Source organism: Drosophila bipectinata, chromosome XL (assembly GCF_030179905.1).
Source record: "Drosophila bipectinata strain 14024-0381.07 chromosome XL, DbipHiC1v2, whole genome shotgun sequence".
Classification (NCBI taxonomy): domain Eukaryota; kingdom Metazoa; phylum Arthropoda; class Insecta; order Diptera; family Drosophilidae; genus Drosophila; species Drosophila bipectinata.
Window position 1 is genome coordinate 8,468,165 of NC_091734.1, and position 22,006 is coordinate 8,490,170.

Genomic DNA, 22,006 nt, shown 5'->3' on the forward strand with positions numbered 1-22,006 from the left:
CGATAATCTTGGCCCGATAAATTATAATGGCCTGGCTGACCGTTTGAACTTCGGTCCGGTTCCTCGTGACTGGTACTGGTCCTGGTACTGGGAATCCCCTGTCCAGATCCTGCTTTGGGCTTATTATTTATGTGGCAATTAGCGGTGGTGCATGCTTTTAGGCGAAGGCGAGCGATTTTAATGACCATTTGAAGCGCATTTCGTTGTTGGCACTTTATTTTTATTTATTTACGTACGAATGCGAATCGAGGACTGTGCTTGGAAGGGGGCTCGGCGGATAGGCCTTATCAAGATGTTTGGTCGCCAGTTCTAATTGATAGGGCGGTAACGCCTCCACCCGCCCCATAGCCCATAGCCCATGGTTCGATACTCGCGTGCTCATAATTTGAGCTCGAAAACGAAAACGATGGAAAGCCATGGAAAATCCACAAACACATTGTGTGCTAAATTACTAAATCAAAGGGTGGTTCGACCTGGGAATTTTTGTATTTGTGGTTTGTACGTTCAGTGGTTGGGGAGACCTGGCGGGTCAGTTCTGGGGGGACTGGTTGGTTGGGGGATTTGCACAATTTCTTGGTACTTGTGGCGTGGCGTGTCGATCGCTCATAATTCGTTTTTGGGCTATATGGCTATGACTCGTGGTGGAGTCGTGGAGCCATGGAGCAAACCGACATGCAAGCAAACAAAATCGAAAATTCAGCACGAACATTATCGATAAAATTGCCATTAAAGCACCGCCTGTACAACCTTATCGATAGTTTGCATCGCCAGCGTCGCCAAAAACAAAAAAAAAAAGGAAGGCCGAACCACCAAAAACGGAAGTCGATTTGGATGATGAATGAGCCTCCGATCAAATGGGGCAGATATCCCCGTCAGAGTTTCTGGTAGACGCCGTCAGAATAAGGGTTAACGCAAATCAGCAAATCAGCGGGAAACTTTTACCCACAAATCAAGCAAATTGTTGTTATTGAAAAACATAAATAATTCAAGAAGAAAGAAAATTCCTCTGGCAATAAATTCGTTCGTTTGATAAGTACATCCAGAAATTGAGATTAAGCTTGGAAGTCAGAGACTAAAGAACTATAATTAAATGAATTTACATGCGCCACGCATAGGCCTTTTGCTAAGCGCCTGAAAGTATGCAGGAATTCTTAAACTGAGAGCTATATAGTTCGGGAAGGGGTGTCTCTGGAATCCAGCAACTATATAAGTTCAATCATCCAAAGTGGCGCGACGAAAAAAAATCGACCGAGGGGGTTGGGGGAAAGCGTGACAAAGTACTGTGCCCGAAAATGAAGTCATTTGCATGCATGGCAATTGTTATTGCATATATATTTCAGTATATAGCGATTCGATACTGGAATCGTAGGAAGCTGCCCCAGACCCAGTACTTAGTTATCAGCATCAATTGAACTACCCTTTTCATTTCCTCGGGCCCTCGGCGACATGCCACATAAAAAACTATAAACGTCTATAAAAAATACACAAAAATGCCAGTGGCTGTTGGGCAATAAAAACGAATTGGCGGCAACGCCGGATATATGAGAATATGCTATCCATATTTATCTATATCTATGCGACAAGAGCCGGGGCATCCCCCGCCGGAAATCGCCCAAAGAGTGAGAGATTTAACAGCATTTTGTGGCTTGTCCGGATCTGGGGTTTTTTTTTTTTTTTTTTTAAAAAAAAGGACATGGAATGGGGAGTCACACATCGGAAGGGTTCTCTTCAGATCGATCTTTTGGGGGTTAGAATGAAGTCATCGCTAAGCTATTGACTAAGCTGAAGGGTTACTACTAGCAGTACTAGGGTATGTAGTTAGGGATGTCCCTCCAATTTCGAGAGCTTCAAAAGGGGGTAATCGTGTATAATAAAGCACACGCCCATAAGGTGCAGTCGATGTCAGTTGGTTTCGCTTTAGCTTTGGCTTTGGCTTTGGCTTTGACATTTGATGAATTACACGCACACTCTCTCATACAAAATCATCAACTACACATCTAATTAGACTGGGGACACACTTTTTTATTGCACACTCATTTGGTCAAGAGGGGGGGGTGGCGGGAGGGGTGGTTCTATTCTCTTTCGAGGTGTGTCTCGACGATTTTTCACACCACTTGCCAGTGGCAAGTTCTACGCTGCCGCCACTAATTAATTAATTAGCTTGATGACAAAACAAACTCGCCACTGATGAGCTGAAAACGAAAAAAAAAAAAAAAAAAACCATGGAAGTGAAAATTGAAAATGCAAATTCATGAATAAATTCCAATTAAATTTTATAGAGCTAGCAAAAATCAATATCCCCGTACAGGAAAACTCAAGGCCGTTTATCATTTGCGGCTCATAACTTTGTGCAATATGCAGAAGGCGGCAGAAGGCAGAAGGCAGTGGGTGGTGGGAGAACCCACCCCTGGGACTGAGACCCATCCAGACCCATCCTCTAGCTCCCCGCTGTGAAAACGCAAAGCTGTCAATGAGTTATGTTTGGCGCTATCATAAAATTTGACAGGCCTCCCATCCACATCGAACTCTACACTCTCGTATGCAAATGTTGCCAGCTGGAAGCCAAGGAAGAGTACATTTTAAAAAAGGTCCTTTTTAAGGATTGCAACTTCCACTCATACAATGTCTGTTCTATTGAACATTAAAGATCTAAAACAAGTTCCCCCAATAGTCCTTTTCCCCAAAATGGGTTGCTGCAATAACATCTAAAGCGGAATAGAAGAGCTCTGGATGTACTCTACATTTTCGCACTTATTTTTGAGTATTATCGGTAAAGTTTTCCCATCATCGAAACGCTCCAGCAATTGGCCAAACAGCGCACGTCTGCGTTTATATTTTGCCAGCCAGATACGTGTCTGACACACATGGCCAAAAACCTTCGGGCTGGCGAATAATTCTGCATAAAATGTTTATTGCCAATTTTGTGGTCATGCTGGAAAGTGTTTTTTGGGAAGAGAGCGCCTAGACGTGATCTGATCTGGCAGTGGGGGGAAAGTTATATTAATTAAAGGGTCTTTTCTTTGTTTGAGGGATAATATTTTTAAAGAAAGTACCCCCTTTTTAAGTTCTTTGTCGGCCCACCTGCCAATCCTGGCCAATCACTCAGCCAACTGTTCACTTTGCAGCTTTCCCCTTTCCACAGAGCTCAGAGGCGGTTTAACGCTTAAATAGCCGAAAAAATAGCCAAACCTCAGCCGGATCAGAGGACGACCCACCCCCGGAAATTGGCCACCCCAAGAATTACCTATGAAAATATTTTAAACATTTTTTCGGCTCTTGACAGCCGCAAAACTTTTGGATGAAAATGGTACAGAATTACCGGAAAAAAATATTCATTTTGCTTTTCCACTTACTGTTTTTTTTTTTTTCGCGCTGCTTTTCTGATAATTTTTTCGCTTTTTTCTCCGGTTTTCTTCTTCTTCGTTTGTTAATTTATAAAAAACGCTTGAGGCTTCCACGGGAGGAGGGGGTGGCAGCGGCAGGGGGCTGTGAGGTGAGGCCAAGTGTCGCCTGGTGGGTGGAAAAATGAAAAGTGGTCGGTGGGGGGGGCGGTGGGTCGGGCGAAGGTGCGAGACTCGATGTTCGGTGGTGGTGTTGGTGGTGGAACGGGAAGAACTTCAAACGAGATAAATACAATTTCCATTAGGCCTCGCGGAAAATCCCTCGAACCACATTCATACTTTTAAGCTGCTTCTTATTCATATATAGATCCACACTGGGAGAAATTTTCCACAAGAGATGGAGATTTTGAAGGACTGTGGTACCAGCTATGGTTTATATTGGAAGAATAGTTCTTACTATATTCCACATTATACTCCATCATATATCAGACTAATACTTCATCATTCTCCATCATACGTCATACTATATCTATCATTCATCATACTATATCATGGGTTACATAGCTCACACTGTAACATACACAATACTATATAACAGATATTTTTATATTAAAATTCACACTATATCCTAGATCATACTATCATCATACATCATACTATATCATACATGATACTATATTGAAAGGTTATATACCTCATATCATACAATACTATATCACAATATATGCTTTAACATGGCTATTCTTTCACAGATCATATATTACTAATCACCCTATATCCTAGATCATCATACATCTCACATCATACTTTATCATACATGATACTTTATTATGGAATACATAGCTCATACTGTACCATAAACAATACTATATCACAGTTGAAGCTATTGGATAAAATTACTATTCATTCATAGATCATACTATATTACAATCCACACTATATCCTAGATCATACTAGATCATACTATCATCATACATCATCATACGTCTTCAGACCACATCAAAGTAACCTTTTAAAATATGACACCTCGCATGAAACAAACTTTGATAACTATAAAACTCCCACTTTCTTGGTCCCCATTTCTCACAGTGGATAATGGGCCGACATTGTCAGTTCCTCAGACCCACGCCCACTCCATTTGAGGTTTTCCTATTGATTTTAGGGCTTTTTCACAGTTTTTTCCACCAATTTCCATTTGTTTTTTGAACCCAACCCTCGCCGGCCGGCCGGCCGCCCTCCTTTGTCTGTTCTACGTTACTTTTTAATTGTGAATATTGCCTACGGTTGAAATTTTTCATCTGGGCTCGCAGTTGTCCTCTCAACCCCCCCACCCCGCCCCGGAAAATTGACCCGCCCCGGGGCTCATAATTTCACTCCTCCCCCCAATCTTTAGACCGCCCCTGCGTTGTTTACATAATTTGTACGTTACAACGCGCACACGACTTTTTGGGCCACTTTTGCCCGAATTTTTTTTTGGCAATAGATTTACGTTCTACATTTTTCGGGCCTCTGTGGTGGACGGGCGGGACGAGGGCCAGAACACGTCCAATTAAAGTTTACACTCGGCAGGGCCCTTCGGCTTTGGAGTCAGTCAGGAGTCTTCAAGGAAGCCCATCAAAGCTCGTCCGATTCCTCCCGATTATTTTTATGTTGATTGCCGTTTTTATTGCCGGCCAGCTAATTGCAAACTATTGGATCGCACACACACGCTAGCAGGCAGGCAGGGGGCTAGGAGGCAGCCAGGCAGGGGGCAGGCAGGCAGGGGGCAGGCAGGCAGGCACCAAATGGGCCACGTTATGATACAATAAAGTAGGGTTGTGGAGCCCTATCTGACGTCTTGGGTTCGGGTATTAGAAATTATGACAGTCTTGCCATTCACTTGGCCCCCATCCCCCCCACACACTCCCCACAAATCCCAGAATTTATAGACATTATGCTGTTAGTGTGTGTGTGTCGTGTATTTCCAAGGATGCTTCAAACGTAAAAGGCTACTAAGTACAAATCAGGAATCCACGTCCAAAGGACAGCCAGAGATTCGACCAGGACATCGATGCTCGGAGGGGGGATGTGGCAGGAAGGCTCCAAGCTCGATGGGTACCTCGCCGGGCACGGGCAGCGGGAGGATCTCCTCCTGATCCCTAGTCAGAGATCGGAGTGTACCAAGATGTTATTGGCACACTTGTCATCCGGCGTGGCCTTCCCCTGAGAGACGGGGCAGGAAGGCTTCGTGCTCGATGGCCACGGACGGTGGTTAGATCCCCCTTGGAGGGGGATGTGGCAGGAAGGCTCCAAGCTCGATGGGTACCTCGCCGGGTATGGGCAGCGGGAGGATCTCCACCTGGTCCCTGGTCAGAGATCCGAGTATACCAAGATATGGCACATTCGTCATCCGGCGTGGCCTTCCCCTGAGAGACCTGGCAGGAAGGCTTCGCTCTCTATGGCCACGAACGGTGGGTAGATCCCCCTCGGAGGGGCATGTGGCAGGAAGGCTCCAAGCTTGATGGGCACCTCGCCGGGTATGGGCAGCGGGAAGATCTCCACCACCTGATCCCTGGTCAGAGATCAGAGTATACCAAGATGTTATTGGCACACTTGTCATCCGGCGAGACCTTCCCCTGGTAGACGTGGCAGGAAGGCTTTGCCCTCGATGGCCACGGACGGTGGGAAGATCCCCCTCGGAGGGACGTGTGGCAGGAAGGCTCCAAGCTTGATCGGCACCTCGCCGGGTATGGGCAGCGCTCGATGGCCACGGACGGTGGGCAGATCCCTCTCGGAGGGACATGTGGCAGGAAGGCTCTAAGCGTGATCGGCACCTCGCCGGGTATGGGCAGCGGGAAGATCTCCACCACCTGATCCCTGGTCAGAGATCAGAGTACACCAATATATTATTGGCACACTTGTCATCCGGCGTGGCCTTCCCCTGGGAGGCAGGAGAAGGAAGGAAGGCTCTGTCCTCGATGGCCACGGACGGTGGGTAGATCTGCTCTGGATCCCCTGGCTCGTCTTGTCTGCAAAGTAAGAGTCTGAGGTCAGAGTGCACCAAGATATTGTTGGCACACCTACTTATCATCCGGTGAGGCCTGTTCCTGTAGTCGGCAGTCCTCTGAAATCGTGGCTATACTTGGGATTCTCTTTTAGTCTTGATACAATTTTTTTCATTCGCCAATGTTTCCAAAAGTTGCACTAAAATTTGATTTGGGTGTGGAGCCGCCATGGTACCCTACAGTCAGGACAGGGGCGATGGCACAACAGACGGCTCCGTGGATGATTTCGTCTAGCGTCTCCTATCGATCAAAGCTCAGCCAGTTTGTCAGAATGCCTAGTAATATCCAGTAATTCCAGTAGCAATACAAGTTCAAAGTTGGGGGTTTGCGGTGTAAGTAAAAGTCTCAACTCTGCAAATCTTTTTGCAGCTTGTGTTATTTTTGTCTCCATGTTGTAGGTAGTGTAGCGTCTATATCATCTATGTTTTGTGTGTAGTATAGTGTAGATGTTTTATCCAAAACCTGGCTACAGGTATGTGTAATTTTTCACTTTATGCTTAATCCTAAAAATAACAAATAACGAAAAAAAAAAAAACTCTGGAGACTGAAAATTTGGAATTCGGATTCTCGAAATTAAATTTTAGTTTTTGAAATTATTTTTTTTTTTGTTTTTTTTTTTTTCTACAAAATTTAGTAGCAAAATATAACACAACCGTCTGATACGGATTGTGGGGAAATACTGATTTGTGTAATGAGCCTGTTGGCCTTATATAGGTTTTACATCTGACGTTTGACGAGTCATGGGTTGCTTGATCTCGGAATGGGATTTAAAGATTTGTAGTATATTTGGTGATAGTCCAAATGAATATTTAGTAAATAAATGTTTTTAATAATATTATTTAAAATTATTTACATAACTAAATATGTTTTTATACCCTTGCAGAGGGTATTATAATTTTGTCCAAAAGTGTGCAACGCAGTGAAGGAGACATCTCCGACCCTATAAAGTATATATATTCTTGATCAGGATCACCTCCTGAGTTGATATGAGCATGTCCGTCTGTCCGTCTGTCCGTCTGTCCGTCTGTCTGTCTGTCTGTCCGTTTCTACGCGAACTAGTCTCTCAGTTTTGAAGCTATCGTCTTGAAACTTTGCACACACCCTTCTTTCCTTTGCACGCAGTATATAAGTCGGAACGGCCGGGATCGGCCGACTATATCCTATAGCTGCCATATAACTGATTGATCGGAAATGGTATAACTTTGGTGTTTTTAGAGTTAGAGAGTTCAAATTTGACATGAGAGCTATTTTTGGCAAAATAATACGACATGCCAAATTTCGTAAGGATCGGCCGACTATATCCTATAGCTGCCATATAACTGAACGATCGGAAATGACCCAACTTTGACCCAACTCGTGTTTTTGAAGATAGAAAGCTGGAACTTGGTACAGATTATATATTTGGTCAGTTGATCCGACCTACCAAATTTCATTAGGATCGGCCGACTATATCCTATAGCTGCCATATAACTGAACGATCGGAAATGGTATTTGGTAGAAATATCAACTTTCGTATTTTTGAAGATAGAAGTTTGGGATTTTTTTTAGATTTTGTATTGTAATAAATTGGATTATATATTCCTATTCCCATAAGGATCGGCCAACTATATCCGATGTTTGCGATATATATCCGGTTTTAACTGCAAGGGTATATAAACTTCGGCTCCGCCCGAAGTTAGCTTTCCTTTCTTGTTATTATAGATACTTGTGGGTACTTTGAACTGGAGTATACTTTGGGATGTTAAGATTAAATCCAGGCCTTTCTCACATCACATTTCTTACTTTACTTTGAAAGCTAAACATAGTCACTAACAGATAGATCGATTTTGGTTATTAAGAGCTATGGTATAGTTACTAAGAGCTAGTCAGACTGACTATGAAGCTTCCCCCCAAAATTCTTGTATTTTATTTCAAAAATAGCTAGGACTGTTTCTTATAATTTCTTCAATATTCCTTCTTCCCTTCTTGAACTTTGCTCAATATTCTCCAATATCGGTAGACATTCAAAGGTCACGACAGTAATTGTGGGTGAAGAGGGGGCAGGGCAGCTATGAAGGGCAAAGGACAAGGGCTGATACGGAGACTAAGGCTAAGACTGTGGCTGTGGCAAGAAAGCAGCATCGTTGTCGCTTTTTGGCTAATGAAAAAGAAATAAAAGTGTCGAGTGCATTATTGCCAGTTTTGCTGAAACCCCGCCCCCCCCTTGCAGACCCCCCTCCCCCGGCAACCGCCACACATATGCTCACACCCACACATAGAGAACATATCATTTTCCTTGGTAATTGTTGAAACATTTTTAGTACTAGTCTGCGTGCTACGTGTCTGCGTGCCACTCCCCTGCTGCCATAGTCATGGCCTGGAAGGTCCAACCTCCCTCGTTCGGCCACCCCCTCGACCGCTGGCTATTATTTTGCACTTACTATAACATGCACATAAATATTGTTGCCGGCCTGGGCCCCCACAGCCCCCACGTGCCAGTGTGTGTGTGTGGCTATTTTATTGATACTACCACACATACGGGCGGATTCCCATAAAGGATATACATACATACATATATAGCACGTGTGGGCCTCTGTGTGGTATGTTTGGTTTTTCCGACTTCTTTTCATTGTCGCCTTGGCGAATCTCTGTCAAAAAGCAATAATCATCAATTCTGATTCCTTTCCTGCATTTCGGCAAGGACATTGTCGTCTGGTGGCCCGGTTTGATTTCAAATTGATTATTATTTATGTCGGGGACTGATGGTTTGTACCACCCCACCACCCACATCCCGCCCTGGCTAATTGCCGGAGGTCCTTTAAGCGCCATCGAGTGTATAAGGAAAAGTATATCGATAGAGTTTCCCAAACAATAGAAATAAGTTAGTCTGGAGATGGGAATTTCAAACAAGTAGGCCTTGAATTATATTATATTTTTTCATATGTCATGGGAGAGGCATAAACCAAACAGTCTGAATCGTATAGTCAAACTAGATTGTTGAAAGCCAGAAAAAAAAATCCAGATAGGATTTATATATTTTTAAAGCTTTCAAAATAATAATAGTTTTTTAATAATTTGGTTGTAGAATATCTAAACTAGAGACCGCAATTGAATCAACTAGAAAGATGTCTTCCTATTTACATAAGAAAATGGGCCACACCAACGAGCCCGAAGGCGATTTTGGTAAGTGACTCTTCTAGTTATACTACCTTGCTTAGGTATTAGCCTATGCTTAACTAGAGAGACTAGTCTACCAGCATTTGCTCTCTCCTACCTTCATATTTAAAAATTATTAGCAAAAGGCATTTAATTCCCGGGCCATTGATCGACCCTTTTTCCAGGCCCCCACAGCTGCCCACAGCTTGTCACACTTAATTAAAGAACATTTTGAGCACTTTAGATGTCAATTTGGAGTCCACTTTTCGCAGTGGCCCCCAATACGATGACAGCTCCGCCTCCACCTCCACCTCCTTCACAGCTCCGTCAGCTCGCGTCAGAAAGAAAGACGGGCAAAAAATTAAAAAATAAGAGCTTGAAACGAAAGCTGAAAGAGGAAGAAACGGTTTAATTAAGTCGAAACCCTTTCGTGCGTGCCAGGACCACCAGTTGGCATCAGATCCTGGCCAGCGTCCTGCTCACCCAGCATCCACCCGCGCTCTCCATTTCTTCGTTTTTCGATCCGGAGTCGAAAGGCAAGTGGCCCAGTCGAGTACTCGGGGCGTGTTAATTTCCAAGGTGTTTGCTATTCCAAGCTGTTTCCGTTCTAATATAAAAAATCAGCGTAATTAAAAATCAAATGATTTTTTCCTTGGTCCTTTGGCTGTCCTTTAAAAAAATACACCAATCCCTCTGCCCGACGACAGTGAATATCTTCATTAATTTTGCTCTTTTGCTGAGGGCCATGGGTCTGAGGGTTGGAGAGGACCTCCATCCTCCTTCAATGCTGCCTCCCAATGCTGCACAATTTTTAACTCATTAATTGGTGTGGGCAACCCTTTTTCTGCAGAGCCCTTTTTCTCCCAAGTTCGGCAATGGGATGTCCTGAAAACTGAGCCAAGTGATTTATTTGTTTAATCCTTTTCGCTTTCAACCGATTTCTTTTTATTTATTTTTCCCTTGCCCTACCCAGAGCCACTTGAAATGTTGCTGATTAGCGAGAAAGACACTGGCAGAGTCCCCAGGCTTTTCTTTGAGAGTCTTTTTTTTTCCTTTCCCATGGCCTAATTGATTCGTTATCGACCCTCTTCAGTGCCCATCAATACGGCTAAGGTGCACACTATATACACACACTCTCCTCCTTCTGTACAAAAATTCAGATCGACAGCCCTGGTTGGATCAACTTGTTCGCTGATTTTAATCCGCATTCGATACGGTAACAATTTTTGCTTCATCACTCTCATCCCGATACCAGCCAGCCAGCCGATACCATCCGACCATATTCTTGGTTAGCTCCAATCAAGTGGCCAATGCGGGGCAGGAGATGAGCTCCTGACACTCGCATAACTTCCGATTTAATCCCAGCGCGTGAACGTCGTTGTCGTCGATCCTCATTATCCACTGAGAGATATAGGGATATAGATATAACTACTATATAATACTCTGTTCATTAATAGGTAGTAGAATTTTTCTCGCAGTGCCTACCCGCCTTTTGCCCCACCATCTGCCAGAGTTATGCGCATCTGTGCGTTGTCGTATTTTGTAAGCTTTTACGCGCCGGCTACCAGCTCCAGTCCGATCCCCTCCAGTCCGGTTGGATAGTCACCGTTGAAGCGATAAAAGATCAATTTAGTTGCGCCAGAGCCGACACTGATTTAAATCCGATCATTGGGCGGCGATTTGATGCGAACTGAAACATGCACATGGAATTCGCAATTATCGGACATCAAAGGGTCTCTCTCTGGTCTGGCGGAGCAGGATAATTAACCACTTAACTGGTGGGGATGGGGATGGGGATGCATCCAAGCCGGCCACTCGACTCGACTCGCAAGACAAATGGGTTCCGGCTAAGCCCGCTGTTTTGAGAAATCAAATAGCAAAGAACTACAAATTGCACGCCAAAATTCACTTCAATACAAAGCTCTTGGGTAAACACCACCGAGGACCGACTTCCAAATTCCTAGACCAGGAGCTGGCAGGTAGACCCACCCACCACCTGTCCTTATCCACCCACCTCTTGACGATGTAAACCTTAAGGTATTTTGCGATAATTGCACTTTGCTTGCTCCTGTTTCCACTTCGTCCTTGCCAAAAAGAGTTGCCAGCAAACTTTTTCCAACACCACCCACCCCGCATTCTCGTGTGTCTGCCCCCAAGATAAACAAAAGACACTACTCCAGGGGGAGGAGGGGTGTGGTGGTGTGTGTGTGTCTACCGTGTGTGGGAGTTGTCTGGCACATGTCTTTGCTTTTTTACTCATCCCAGCCGGCAGGCCTCACTACTTTTCACTTTCCCGGCCTTTTTAATAAGTATATATTGGGGTTTCCATATCAACTCGGTTTACCGTAGCCAGTGACGACTGTACCAGCTACTTAATTAATTCAAATCTAGCTAATTGCATTTTATTTGCCTTTGCGTGGGGATTTCTTCAAGTTTTTAATTGCGGATCTCGAAATCGGATCTTAATAACTATTTTTTTTTTCCGCCCCCAGAGGGATCAATTGGTTTCCTCAACTGGATTGCGCTGAAATTTTACATGGCCAAGGACTACATCTATCCAGCAATTGAATATCAAATCAACGTATCGCCAATGGTGTTATTGCTGGAGATGGGAGCAATCATTTTCACGGTGGTGTTTGTGTACACCATTTATAAACGCGTCAGACGACTCCGGTGCTCCAAAACCATACAAACCCAGACGGAGGACGTGCCTACCGCTCAGGCGAACGACACCCCGATGGAGGGTCAGGTCCCCAAGAACCATACCGAGGATGAGCCCATGGCCGAGGATAAGCCCAAGATCGAGGGTGAGCCCATTGCCGAGGATGAGCCCATGGCCGAGGATGAGCCCAAGGTCGAGGATGAGCCCATGGTCAAGGATGCACCCATGGTCGAGGATGCACCCATGTCTATTGAAGCCGAGGTAAGTCAACCCTTAAGACTGGTCTTCGATTTGGCTTAGAATTAGCTTCATCTTTACTCCTCCTCATCGTCCTCCGCAGACGACGCCTGAGGAGCTGGAAAAAGAAAAGAAAGCTCAAATGTATGATGATCTTCTGCTGGGCGTGGACGATGACGATGACAAGGAGATGACAGCCGCGATTCGTGGGGCTACCGACCCGGAGATTTCTAGCCCTTTGATCAACAGATTCTACAACTTGGGGCGCTTGGGGATAGATGGTTTAGAGTTACCCCCGGTGATTATAGAGATGTTAAAGTTTCAGAAGACTACTCAGACTCGCCCAGTGACGGGTCTATATATTGAGAAACGCCGTCCCAAGCAGGATTAGAATAGGTTTGGGGCTTTAATGACGGTCAGAGAGAGTTGGGTCTTCTGGTGGCCATTTGGCAAGTTATTTTAGTTTGTTGGCTTAAAATCTCTAGTAATAGTTGGGAGAGAACTATAGGTAGGTTTTAATTAAAATACTCCTTTGACTAAATAATCTAATTGGTTCTCCAACAGGTCTAACAGTTGCGGCTAAATTTCAAGTTAATGTTTAAAGTTCATATTGCGATACTCTCGTATCTCCTGTCTGGTTCCCAATTCGAGTCCCTCAAGTCGGTCGCCTCATGGCGTGTCAGAAGAAGGTCATATGGATGGATAGATGCCTAGCCTGGCCAGACCGACTTTGGAATTCAATAAACATCAAGTATTGGAGCAAGAAAACTGACATGGAGTTACGATTGAGATTAAAGTTAAAGTTAAATTTATTATTTCGTCCATGGCTCTATATAGATATGGGATATGGGTAAGGGTGCTACTGCTGCTGAATCTGATGGTTTTTATGCGTTGTTCGTTTTGTAATTAAGCGACGCACTTGGCTGGACTTGGAGATGTGGAGATACATATATATATAAGGGCACTGTACATATTGGAAGCTCGTCTCCGGTCTATGAATATATATTTGGCCCTGCTGGTCATCCGCAAACACTGGCCGTAGTAGTAGTAGTGACCCGGCCATCTAGTTTGCGGTCAAAGTTGGCGTTTGACATTTATGCCGGATGTCAAGGAGTCCCAGGATCAGTGGCATGACCATACCATACCATACCAGACTAGCTTTCGGTTCATTGTCATCATCGGTCGTGACCATTTTGTGCTTGTTATTGTCACTTTTGCCGCCTTTGTGAGCGGTAACAGGAGGAAGAGGATTGGGGCGGGGGATGTATCGATATACCCGGGGTGTGGGTCACAGAGCCAACCTTTTCCGGTCTCCGAAAGACTCTGGCCCAGACTATCACTGCTACTGTTATAGTTTTCTATTCAATCGGGTCGGTCGGTTAGTTTTGTTTGGCTGGCAAATGCACCCCGGAGGGCATTTTCATTTCATTTTAATATTTGTTTTTGTTTTTTGTTGTTGTTTTTGTTTCTGTTTTCATTGCCAGCTTTTTGTGTGTATTTGACATTTGGCTCAAGTGTTGCCGACTTTTCGGTTAGTTCGTCCTCCGCCTTTCTTGGCCCCGTCCAGTGGGCCCTTTCTGTGGCTTTGTTGCCTCATTTTGTTGTCCTCTTAATTAAAGTCTGGTCAACTGTTTAATGCTCAATGAATTGGTCAGTCCAGGGTCCAGTCCACTCCCATCTCCCTTTGGTTTGTTTATTGAAACTCATAGTATGTATAGTTTCTATCTTATCCTGTCGACCTCCATCTCCCACTCCTATAGCCACCCCCCTTTTTTTAAGTACGATCTGTTTTTTTTTTTTACGAGTCCTCTGCCCCAAAAGAGCATCACGTAGCGAATCACTTAACTTGATTCCGTGCCCCGCCTCTCAGTACCATTTGGAAATTTTCCATTTTCCCCCTGATGGCACAATGGGGAATCCCAGGGCTCAGGACGAGAACAATAGAGCGGCATCGAGCGGGGAGCTACTGAGAATAATTCTCAGTTATTTGGGCCAAACACGCAAATGCGTTCAAATCAATTGTCCGATAGAGCCGATTGTTCTGATTGCCAGTTATCCTTCACAGGATGTCCTCCTTCTCCCCCCCAATATCCTCGATGTTGGCCACAAAAAATGCGTTCAAATTGAAATGAAAAGCTCAGCGTGCAACGCATCCCAAATGAGGCAGCTTCTCTTATTTTTTTTCGGCATGGGTGCGTGCCGTGCGGCTTCACTTTCACTTTCACTTGCCTCCGTGCAACTTTCACCCAACAGGCAAGCTGGATGGCAGGGGAGGCGTGGCAAGGGCTGGTCAACCGGCGGCACGTGTCCTGATTTTTTCAAGCTATCTGCTGCTGTTTTTTTTTTTTTTTTCCGGCCTATAAATAATTTGTGGCAGCCGCTCAATGAGTTTGCTTTTTGTGGGGCAGTGTCATTTGTAAATGGCATGTTATCAATTTTCGAGATGATTGAATCAAGTGATTTGTGTGCGTGTCAAACGGGTATGGGGGCGAGTCCTTGGGGGAGGGGCCAGGATGCCAGGATGCCCCACATACGTGCATATAAATGTCAATATTTGGGGAGCTACGACTCCAACTCCCACACGTGTCCGAGAGGACTTTCTTTGAAGTTCTATTTTGTTGGTTTGCCGGCGTCTTTGGCAGCGGATTGTTTGCCTCACGGCTTATTAAGAGATTATCAATTTCTTTGATGGCAGATATAAAAATGGATATAATACAAGAAAATTGAGCCGGGATAACGAGGCTAATGGCAGTCTGGCCATGGTAAGCCGTATCTGGCTGGAGGAGGAGGGAGATGGGAATGGGAGGAAAAAAGAGCTCAGAGCATCCATCATGAAGGTGTCTCATTCCGGCAGTAGTGGGCATCGACCAGCAGATGTTACCTACCCACCCACCAAGTGGCAGTGGCTCATTGGGAATGCACAAAGACAACTTTGTCCGGCAGTGCTTAACCCATCTCCCATCTCCCAGTTTGCCCCTGCATTTGCATGCCCTTTCTGCATTAAGAAATTAAAATCTGTCCTAGAAAAATCTGCACGTACAAGTGTCGAACGAACACACATGTGCTGCCAACTTCGCGAGTCCTGCGAGGTGGGTGTCCTGTGCTCCCCCAACCTCCCAGCTCCTTCTAATGTATTCGACGCTGTTTTCCAAGCGAGTGTTTTGTTATTTTTGCGGAAGTTTTGTAATTGCGGAAACGGCAACTGCTCCAGTCCCACCAGTGCTATCCTCCAGCCTCCATCTTGAATAGGCACTGTGAGTAAAGGCAAAAGGATTCTGTGTCCTCTGCTCCGATTTCAGTGTGTGTGTGTGTGTGCCTATCCTGCTCAAGTGTTCGATATACGGCCGTCGACAACTTGTTCCTTGGGGCGTCTCGGCTCGGTAGGTAAACTTGCGAAACTCGAAGTTATGGACGCGTAAATTGAAAATACACATGAGAACTGAAAACTCTGCCCCCCACCACCCCACCAGTTCACCAGCCCAACAGCCCACTCCAAAAACACCAAAAAACACCAGAAAACAGTGTACGGCGGTTCGTGGAACGCGGTCGCCACATTATTGAAACTATAAATTTCTAAAAGCAATCTTTTGCGGGCAGACAACAACGATGCGGCAGGATCGAGGATGAGGTACAAGGGGCAGGATAAAGGGCGCAGGATGCGCGATGCAGGGTTCGGATTGCAGGAGCAGGGCGCTGCAGTAGTCGCGGCAATGGCAGTGGCAGTGGCAGTGGAAGTGTGTGGGCCGCCGGCTGTTAACGCTTGCCAGCCACCGCGTCGATGTTGTGGTCGAAAAGTTTTCTCATTTTGCATGTGCCGGCACTTGTAGCCTCCTCCTCCACCTCCACCTCCAGACCCAACCTAGCCAGCCCCCCTTAGGCAGCTTCGGTTTTCACCTAGAACTTTGATAGATCCTAACCGTAAAGTTATGCCCTTATTGGCCTTGTTTGAGCCTTCCTCCTGAACCAGGCTCCAGCTTCTAGATTCCAATTTCCAATTTGCAATTAATCAAATCTTGAGTAATTTGGCATCTGGAGTCGGCAGCGATGCTATGCCATCCAAAATCAAATAATGGCAAATTTCCCATTAGTTTTAATGGAGGGGCAACCGCCACGGCCCCGGCCCCGGCCCCAGACCGGGCTATCAAAGTGCTGCAGGTGAAATGTGGCAAGCGCTTCGATAGACAATTTTCCGCGTTTCCATTATCCCAGCCACCCCCGAACATAGCCATCCGGCCCCTTCCGGCGAAATTTTCCCACCCACTATCCAAGAAGAAGATGTCTTCTCTCTGCTGGTCATTTTTATGTTTCGAGCTGCGTTTTTTTTTTTTTTTTTCTCATTTTCCATTTATTTATTTTTTATTATTATAAGGAAAACAGGAAATATCTCTGGCCGTTCATTTCTCGTGTTTTCCTTTCCTTATAAATGACAACGCCTCATCGCGCAATTTGTTTACCTTACATTTGGGTGGAGTCTTCGGTGGGTGGCGGCGAATGGGCGGCGGGGTGGCTGGTGGTGCCTGGTGTCCTGATGGCCTGATGCCGGCAGGACACCCTCACTTTTTTCATTAATTTCAAAATTGCTACATTAGTGTTGCCCACTTAACAAGTTTAAGGGGCGCCGCCGAGCTTTTCCTTTCGGTTTTTCCTTCGTTTTTATTCCACCGCTTTTCCACCGAACCACCGCCCCACTCTGTACACTCGCTCTTCGTATTAGAATTAGTGATTAATTTTTACGCCCGAAATATGCAAATGTATTGCATTGATGAATACATTCAGCGCTGGTCCAGTGCCCAGGCGGTCCATGGTCCATGGTCCACGGTGGGTCCATGGTCCACGGGTGGGCGTGGCCTTACTTCATTTTCTACTTCATTGCCAAAGTTCGACGCCTTGGGACTCGTCCTTCGGGAATTGCACGCCGGGCGCCGCTTCGCTTGTCGATTTTTACTGGCTTCTATATTTTTTTTTCTTTCTTTTTTTTGGTTTTTTAAGGGAACAATTTTTATGTCATATTTTGAGAGTTTCTTTACTGTTTTTTTTCTTTTTTTGTTGAGGGGCCCGCGGCTAAAATTGATTATGGATGAACACAGTTGCCGTGGACTGCGCGCAATTAACATTACTTTTAATTCGCCGAGCGTCGCGTACCGCCCTAATGAAGCATGCAAATGGCCAGAATCGAGAATGAAGAGCATAACCCGGGGGGGGGGGGGGGGGGGGAGGCGGTGATGGGCGAGGGCTCGGATAAGTTGCGATGTCGTCCCTAACTCGATTTGGTCTATTAGAGTCTAATTTTTGATGTATTTTCTTCAGCGGCAATTGATATGCAAATCGCGGGCTTGTTTCAAAAATTCTTGAATCTTGATAGCGCAACCTTTGGGCTCCTTTCAGTGGCCTTTATAGCCAGAGTTCCACCACTATTTAAATGGACATTGATGGCAACTTAATCTAGCATCTGATTGAGGTATCCTTCTCATGCATCACTGAAGAATTGGCTGAGATGGAGCCACCTACCCAAGAGGGTATGGGTATTCAAGAATTTCACACGGGGTCCATGGCAAAAATTGGGGAAAAAATTTAAAAAATATTGGGTATCCATATTTTGATGCAGAATGACGGATAATTGAAAAAGAAAGCTTTTGAGGTATCCCTCTCAAGGATCGGATAAGAATTGGCTGAGATACAGGCACCTTTCGGGCCACCTATAGGCTTTTGGTGTTTTTCAAGGGGGTCCATGGCAAAAATTTGGGAAAAAAATTAAAAAATATTGGGTATCCATATTTTGATGCAGAATGACGGAGAATTGGAAAAGAAAGCTTTTGAGGTACCCCTGGCAAGGATCGGTTGAGAATTGGCTGAGATACAGGCACCTTTCGGGCCACCTATAGGCTTTTGGGGGTTTTTCAAGGGGGTCCATGGCAAAAATTTGGGAAAAAAATTAAAAAATATTGGGTATCCATATTTTGATGCAGAATGACGGAGAATTGAAAAAGAAAGCTTTTGAGGCACCCCTGGCAAGGATCGGATACGAATTGGCTGAGATACAGGCACCTTTCGGGCCACGTATGGGTTTTCGTGGATTTCCAAGGGGGTCCATAGCAAAAATTTGAAAAAAAATTTAAAAAATATTGGGTATCCATATTTTGATGCAGAATGGAGGAGAATTGAAAAAGAAAGCTTTTGAGGTATCCCTCGCAAGGATCGGTTGAGAATTGGCTGAGATACAGGAACCTTTCGGGCCACCTATAGGCTTTTGGGGGTTTTCCAAGGGGGTCCATGGCAAAAAATTGGGAAAAAATTTAAAAATTATTCGGTATCCATATTTTGATGCAGAATGACGGAGAATTGAAAAAGAAAGCTTTTGAGGTATCCCTCTCAAGGATCGGATAAGAATTGGCTGAGATACAGGCACCTTTCCGGCCACCTATGGGTTTTCGTGGATTTCCAAGGGAGTCCATGGCAAAAAATTGGGAAAAAATTTAAAAAATATTTCGTATCCATATTTTGATGCAGAATGACGGAGAATTGAAAAAGAAAGCTTTTGAGGTATCCCTCTCAAGGATCGGATAAGAATTGGCTGAGATACAGGCACCTTTCCGGCCACCTATGGGTTTTCGTGGATTTCCAAGGGAGTCCATGGCAAAAAATTGGGAAAAAATTTAAAAAATATTTCGTATCCATATTTTGATGCAGAATGACGGAGAATTGAAAAAGAAAGCTTTTGAGGTATCCCTCTCAAGAATCGGATAAGAATTGGCTGAGATACAGGCACCTTTCCGGCCACCTATGGGTTTTCGTGGATTTCCAAGGGGGTCCATGGCAAAAATTTTGAAAAAAATTTAAAAAATATTTCGTATCCATATTTTGATGCAGAATGACGGAGAATTGAAAAAGAAAGCTTTTGAGGTATCCCTCTCAAGAATCGGATAAGAATTGGCTGAGATACAGGCACCTTTCCGGCCACCTATGGGTTTTCGTGGATTTCCAAGGGGGTCCATGGCAAAAATTTTGAAAAAAATGCAAAAAATATTTTGTATTCATATTTTGATGCAGAATGACGGAGAATTGAAAAAGAAAGCTTTTGAGGTATCCCTCTCAAGGATCGGATAAGAATTGGCTGAGATACAGGCACCTTTCCGGCCACCTATGGGTTTTCGTGGATTTCCAAGGGGGTCCATGGCAAAAATTTGGAAAAAAATGAAAAAATATTTTGTATCCATATTATGATGCAGAATGACGGAGAATTGAAAAAGAAAGCTTTTGGGGTATCCCTCTCAAGGATCGGATAAGAATTGGCTGAGATACAGGCACCTTTCGGGCCACCTAGGGGTTTTCGTGGATTTCCAAGGGGGTCCATGGCAAAAATTTGGAAAAAAATGCAAAAAATATTTCGTATCCATATTTTGATGCAGAATGACGGAGAATTGAAAAAGAAAGCTTTTGAGGTATCCCTCTCAAGAATCGGATAAGAATTGGCTGAGATACAGGCACCTTTCCGGCCACCTATGGGTTTTCGTGGATTTCCAAGGGGGTCCATGGCAAAAATTTTGAAAAAAATGCAAAAAATATTTTGTATTCATATTTTGATGCAGAATGACGGAGAATTGAAAAAGAAAGCTTTTGAGGTATCCCTCTCAAGGATCGGATAAGAATTGGCTGAGATACAGGCACCTTTCCGGCCACCTATGGGTTTTCGTGGATTTCCAAGGGGGTCCATGGCAAAAATTTGGAAAAAAATGAAAAAATATTTTGTATCCATATTATGATGCAGAATGACGGAGAATTGAAAAAGAAAGCTTTTGGGGTATCCCTCTCAAGGATCGGATAAGAATTGGCTGAGATACAGGCACCTTTCGGGCCACCTAGGGGTTTTCGTGGATTTCCAAGGGGGTCCATGGCAAAAATTTGGAAAAAAATGCAAAAAATATTTCGTATCCATATTTTGATGCAGAATGACGGAGAATTGAAAAAGAAAGCTTTTGAGGTATCCCTCTCAAGAATCGGATAAGAATTGGCTGAGATACAGGCACCTTTCCGGCCACCTATGGGTTTTCGTGGATTTCCAAGGGAGTCCATGGCAAAAAATTGGGAAAAAATTTAAAAAATATTTCGTATCCATATTTTGATGCAGAATGACGGAGAATTGAAAAAGAAAGCTTTTGAGGTATCCCTCTCAAGGATCGGATAAGAATTGGCTGAGATACAGGCACCTTTCGGGCCACCTAGGGGTTTTCGTGGATTTCCAAGGGGGTCCATGGCAAAAATTTGGAAAAAAATGCAAAAAATATTTCGTATCCATATTTTGATGCAGAATGACGGAGAATTGAAAAAGAAAGCTTTTGAGGTATCCCTCTCAAGAATCGGATAAGAATTGGCTGAGATACAGGCACCTTTCCGGCCACCTATGGGTTTTCGTGGATTTCCAAGGGAGTCCATGGCAAAAAATTGGGAAAAAATTTAAAAAATATTTCGTATCCATATTTTGATGCAGAATGACGGAGAATTGAAAAAGAAAGCTTTTGAGGTATCCCTCTCAAGGATCGGATAAGAATTGGCTGAGATACAGGCACCTTTCCGGCCACCTATGGGTTTTCGTGGATTTCCAAGGGGGTCCATGGCAAAAATTTTGAAAAAAATGCAAAAAATATTTTGTATTCATATTTTGATGCAGAATGACGGAGAATTGAAAAAGAAAGCTTTTGAGGTATCCCTCTCAAGGATCGGATAAGAATTGGCTGAGATACAGGCACCTTTCCGGCCACCTATGGGTTTTCGTGGATTTCCAAGGGGGTCCATGGCAAAAATTTGGAAAAAAATGCAAAAAATATTTTGTATCCATATTATGATGCAGAATGACGGAGAATTGAAAAAGAAAGCTTTTGGGGTATCCCTCTCAAGGATCGGATAAGAATTGGCTGAGATACAGGCACCTTTCCGGCCACCTATGGGTTTTCGTGGATTTCCAAGGGAGTCCATGGCAAAAAATTGGGAAAAAATTTAAAAAATATTTCGTATTCATATTTTGATGCAGAATGACGGAGAATTGAAAAAGAAAGCTTTTGAGGTATCCCTCTCAAGGATCGGATAAGAATTGGCTGAGATACAGGCACCTTTCCGGCCACCTATGGGTTTTCGTGGATTTCCAAGGGGGTCCATGGCAAAAATTTGGAAAAAAATGCAAAAAATATTTTGTATCCATATTATGATGCAGAATGACGGAGAATTGAAAAAGAAAGCTTTTGGGGTATCCCTCTCAAGGATCGGATAAGAATTGGCTGAGATACAGGCACTTTTCGGGCCACCTAGGGGTTTTCGTGGATTTCCAAGGGGGTCCATGGCAAAAATTTGGAAAAAAATGCAAAAAATATTTTGTATCCATATTATGATGCAGAATGACGGAGAATTGAAAAAGAAAGCTTTTGAGGTATCCCTCTTAAGGATCGGATAAGAATTGGCTGAGATACAGGCACCTTTCGGGCCACCTAGGGGTTTTCGTGGATTTCCAAGGGAGTCCATGGCAAAAATTTGGGAAAAAATTTAAAAAATATTCGGTATCCATATTTTGATGCAGAATGACGGAGAATTGAAAAAGA

At 44.2% G+C, this 22,006-nt stretch overlaps 1 protein-coding gene and 1 long non-coding RNA gene across 5 annotated transcripts; one reads left to right on the top strand and one right to left on the bottom strand.

Moving 5' to 3' along the window:
* Positions 1 to 5,280: 5,280 nt before the first annotated feature.
* LOC138926405 (uncharacterized) lies at positions 5,281 to 7,103 on the bottom strand. Of its 3 annotated transcripts, none has more exons than XR_011442917.1 (3): positions 6,405 to 7,068; positions 5,886 to 6,349; positions 5,281 to 5,679 (listed from the first exon to the last, which is right to left on the bottom strand). It is a non-coding gene; the product is annotated as an uncharacterized lncRNA (long non-coding RNA). The 3 variants fall into 3 exon arrangements; XR_011442916.1 differs by having other exon boundaries at positions 5,281 to 6,059; positions 6,155 to 6,349; positions 6,405 to 7,067; XR_011442915.1 differs by having other exon boundaries at positions 5,281 to 6,349; positions 6,405 to 7,103.
* A 2,213-nt stretch (positions 7,104 to 9,316) lies between these two features.
* LOC108121750 (IgA FC receptor-like) lies at positions 9,317 to 13,231 on the top strand. 2 transcript variants are annotated; one of them, XM_070281309.1, is made up of 4 exons: positions 9,317 to 9,547; positions 12,013 to 12,443; positions 12,523 to 12,927; positions 12,984 to 13,231. In XM_070281309.1, the coding sequence occupies exons 1-3, from the start codon at positions 9,490 to 9,492 to the stop codon at positions 12,808 to 12,810; spliced, it is 777 nt and encodes a 258-aa protein (XP_070137410.1). In that variant the 5' UTR covers positions 9,317 to 9,489; the 3' UTR covers positions 12,811 to 12,927; positions 12,984 to 13,231. The 2 variants fall into 2 exon arrangements, with proteins under 2 accessions (XP_070137410.1, XP_017091530.2); XM_017236041.3 differs by lacking the exon at positions 12,523 to 12,927.
* The last annotated feature ends 8,775 nt before the right edge of the window (positions 13,232 to 22,006 follow it).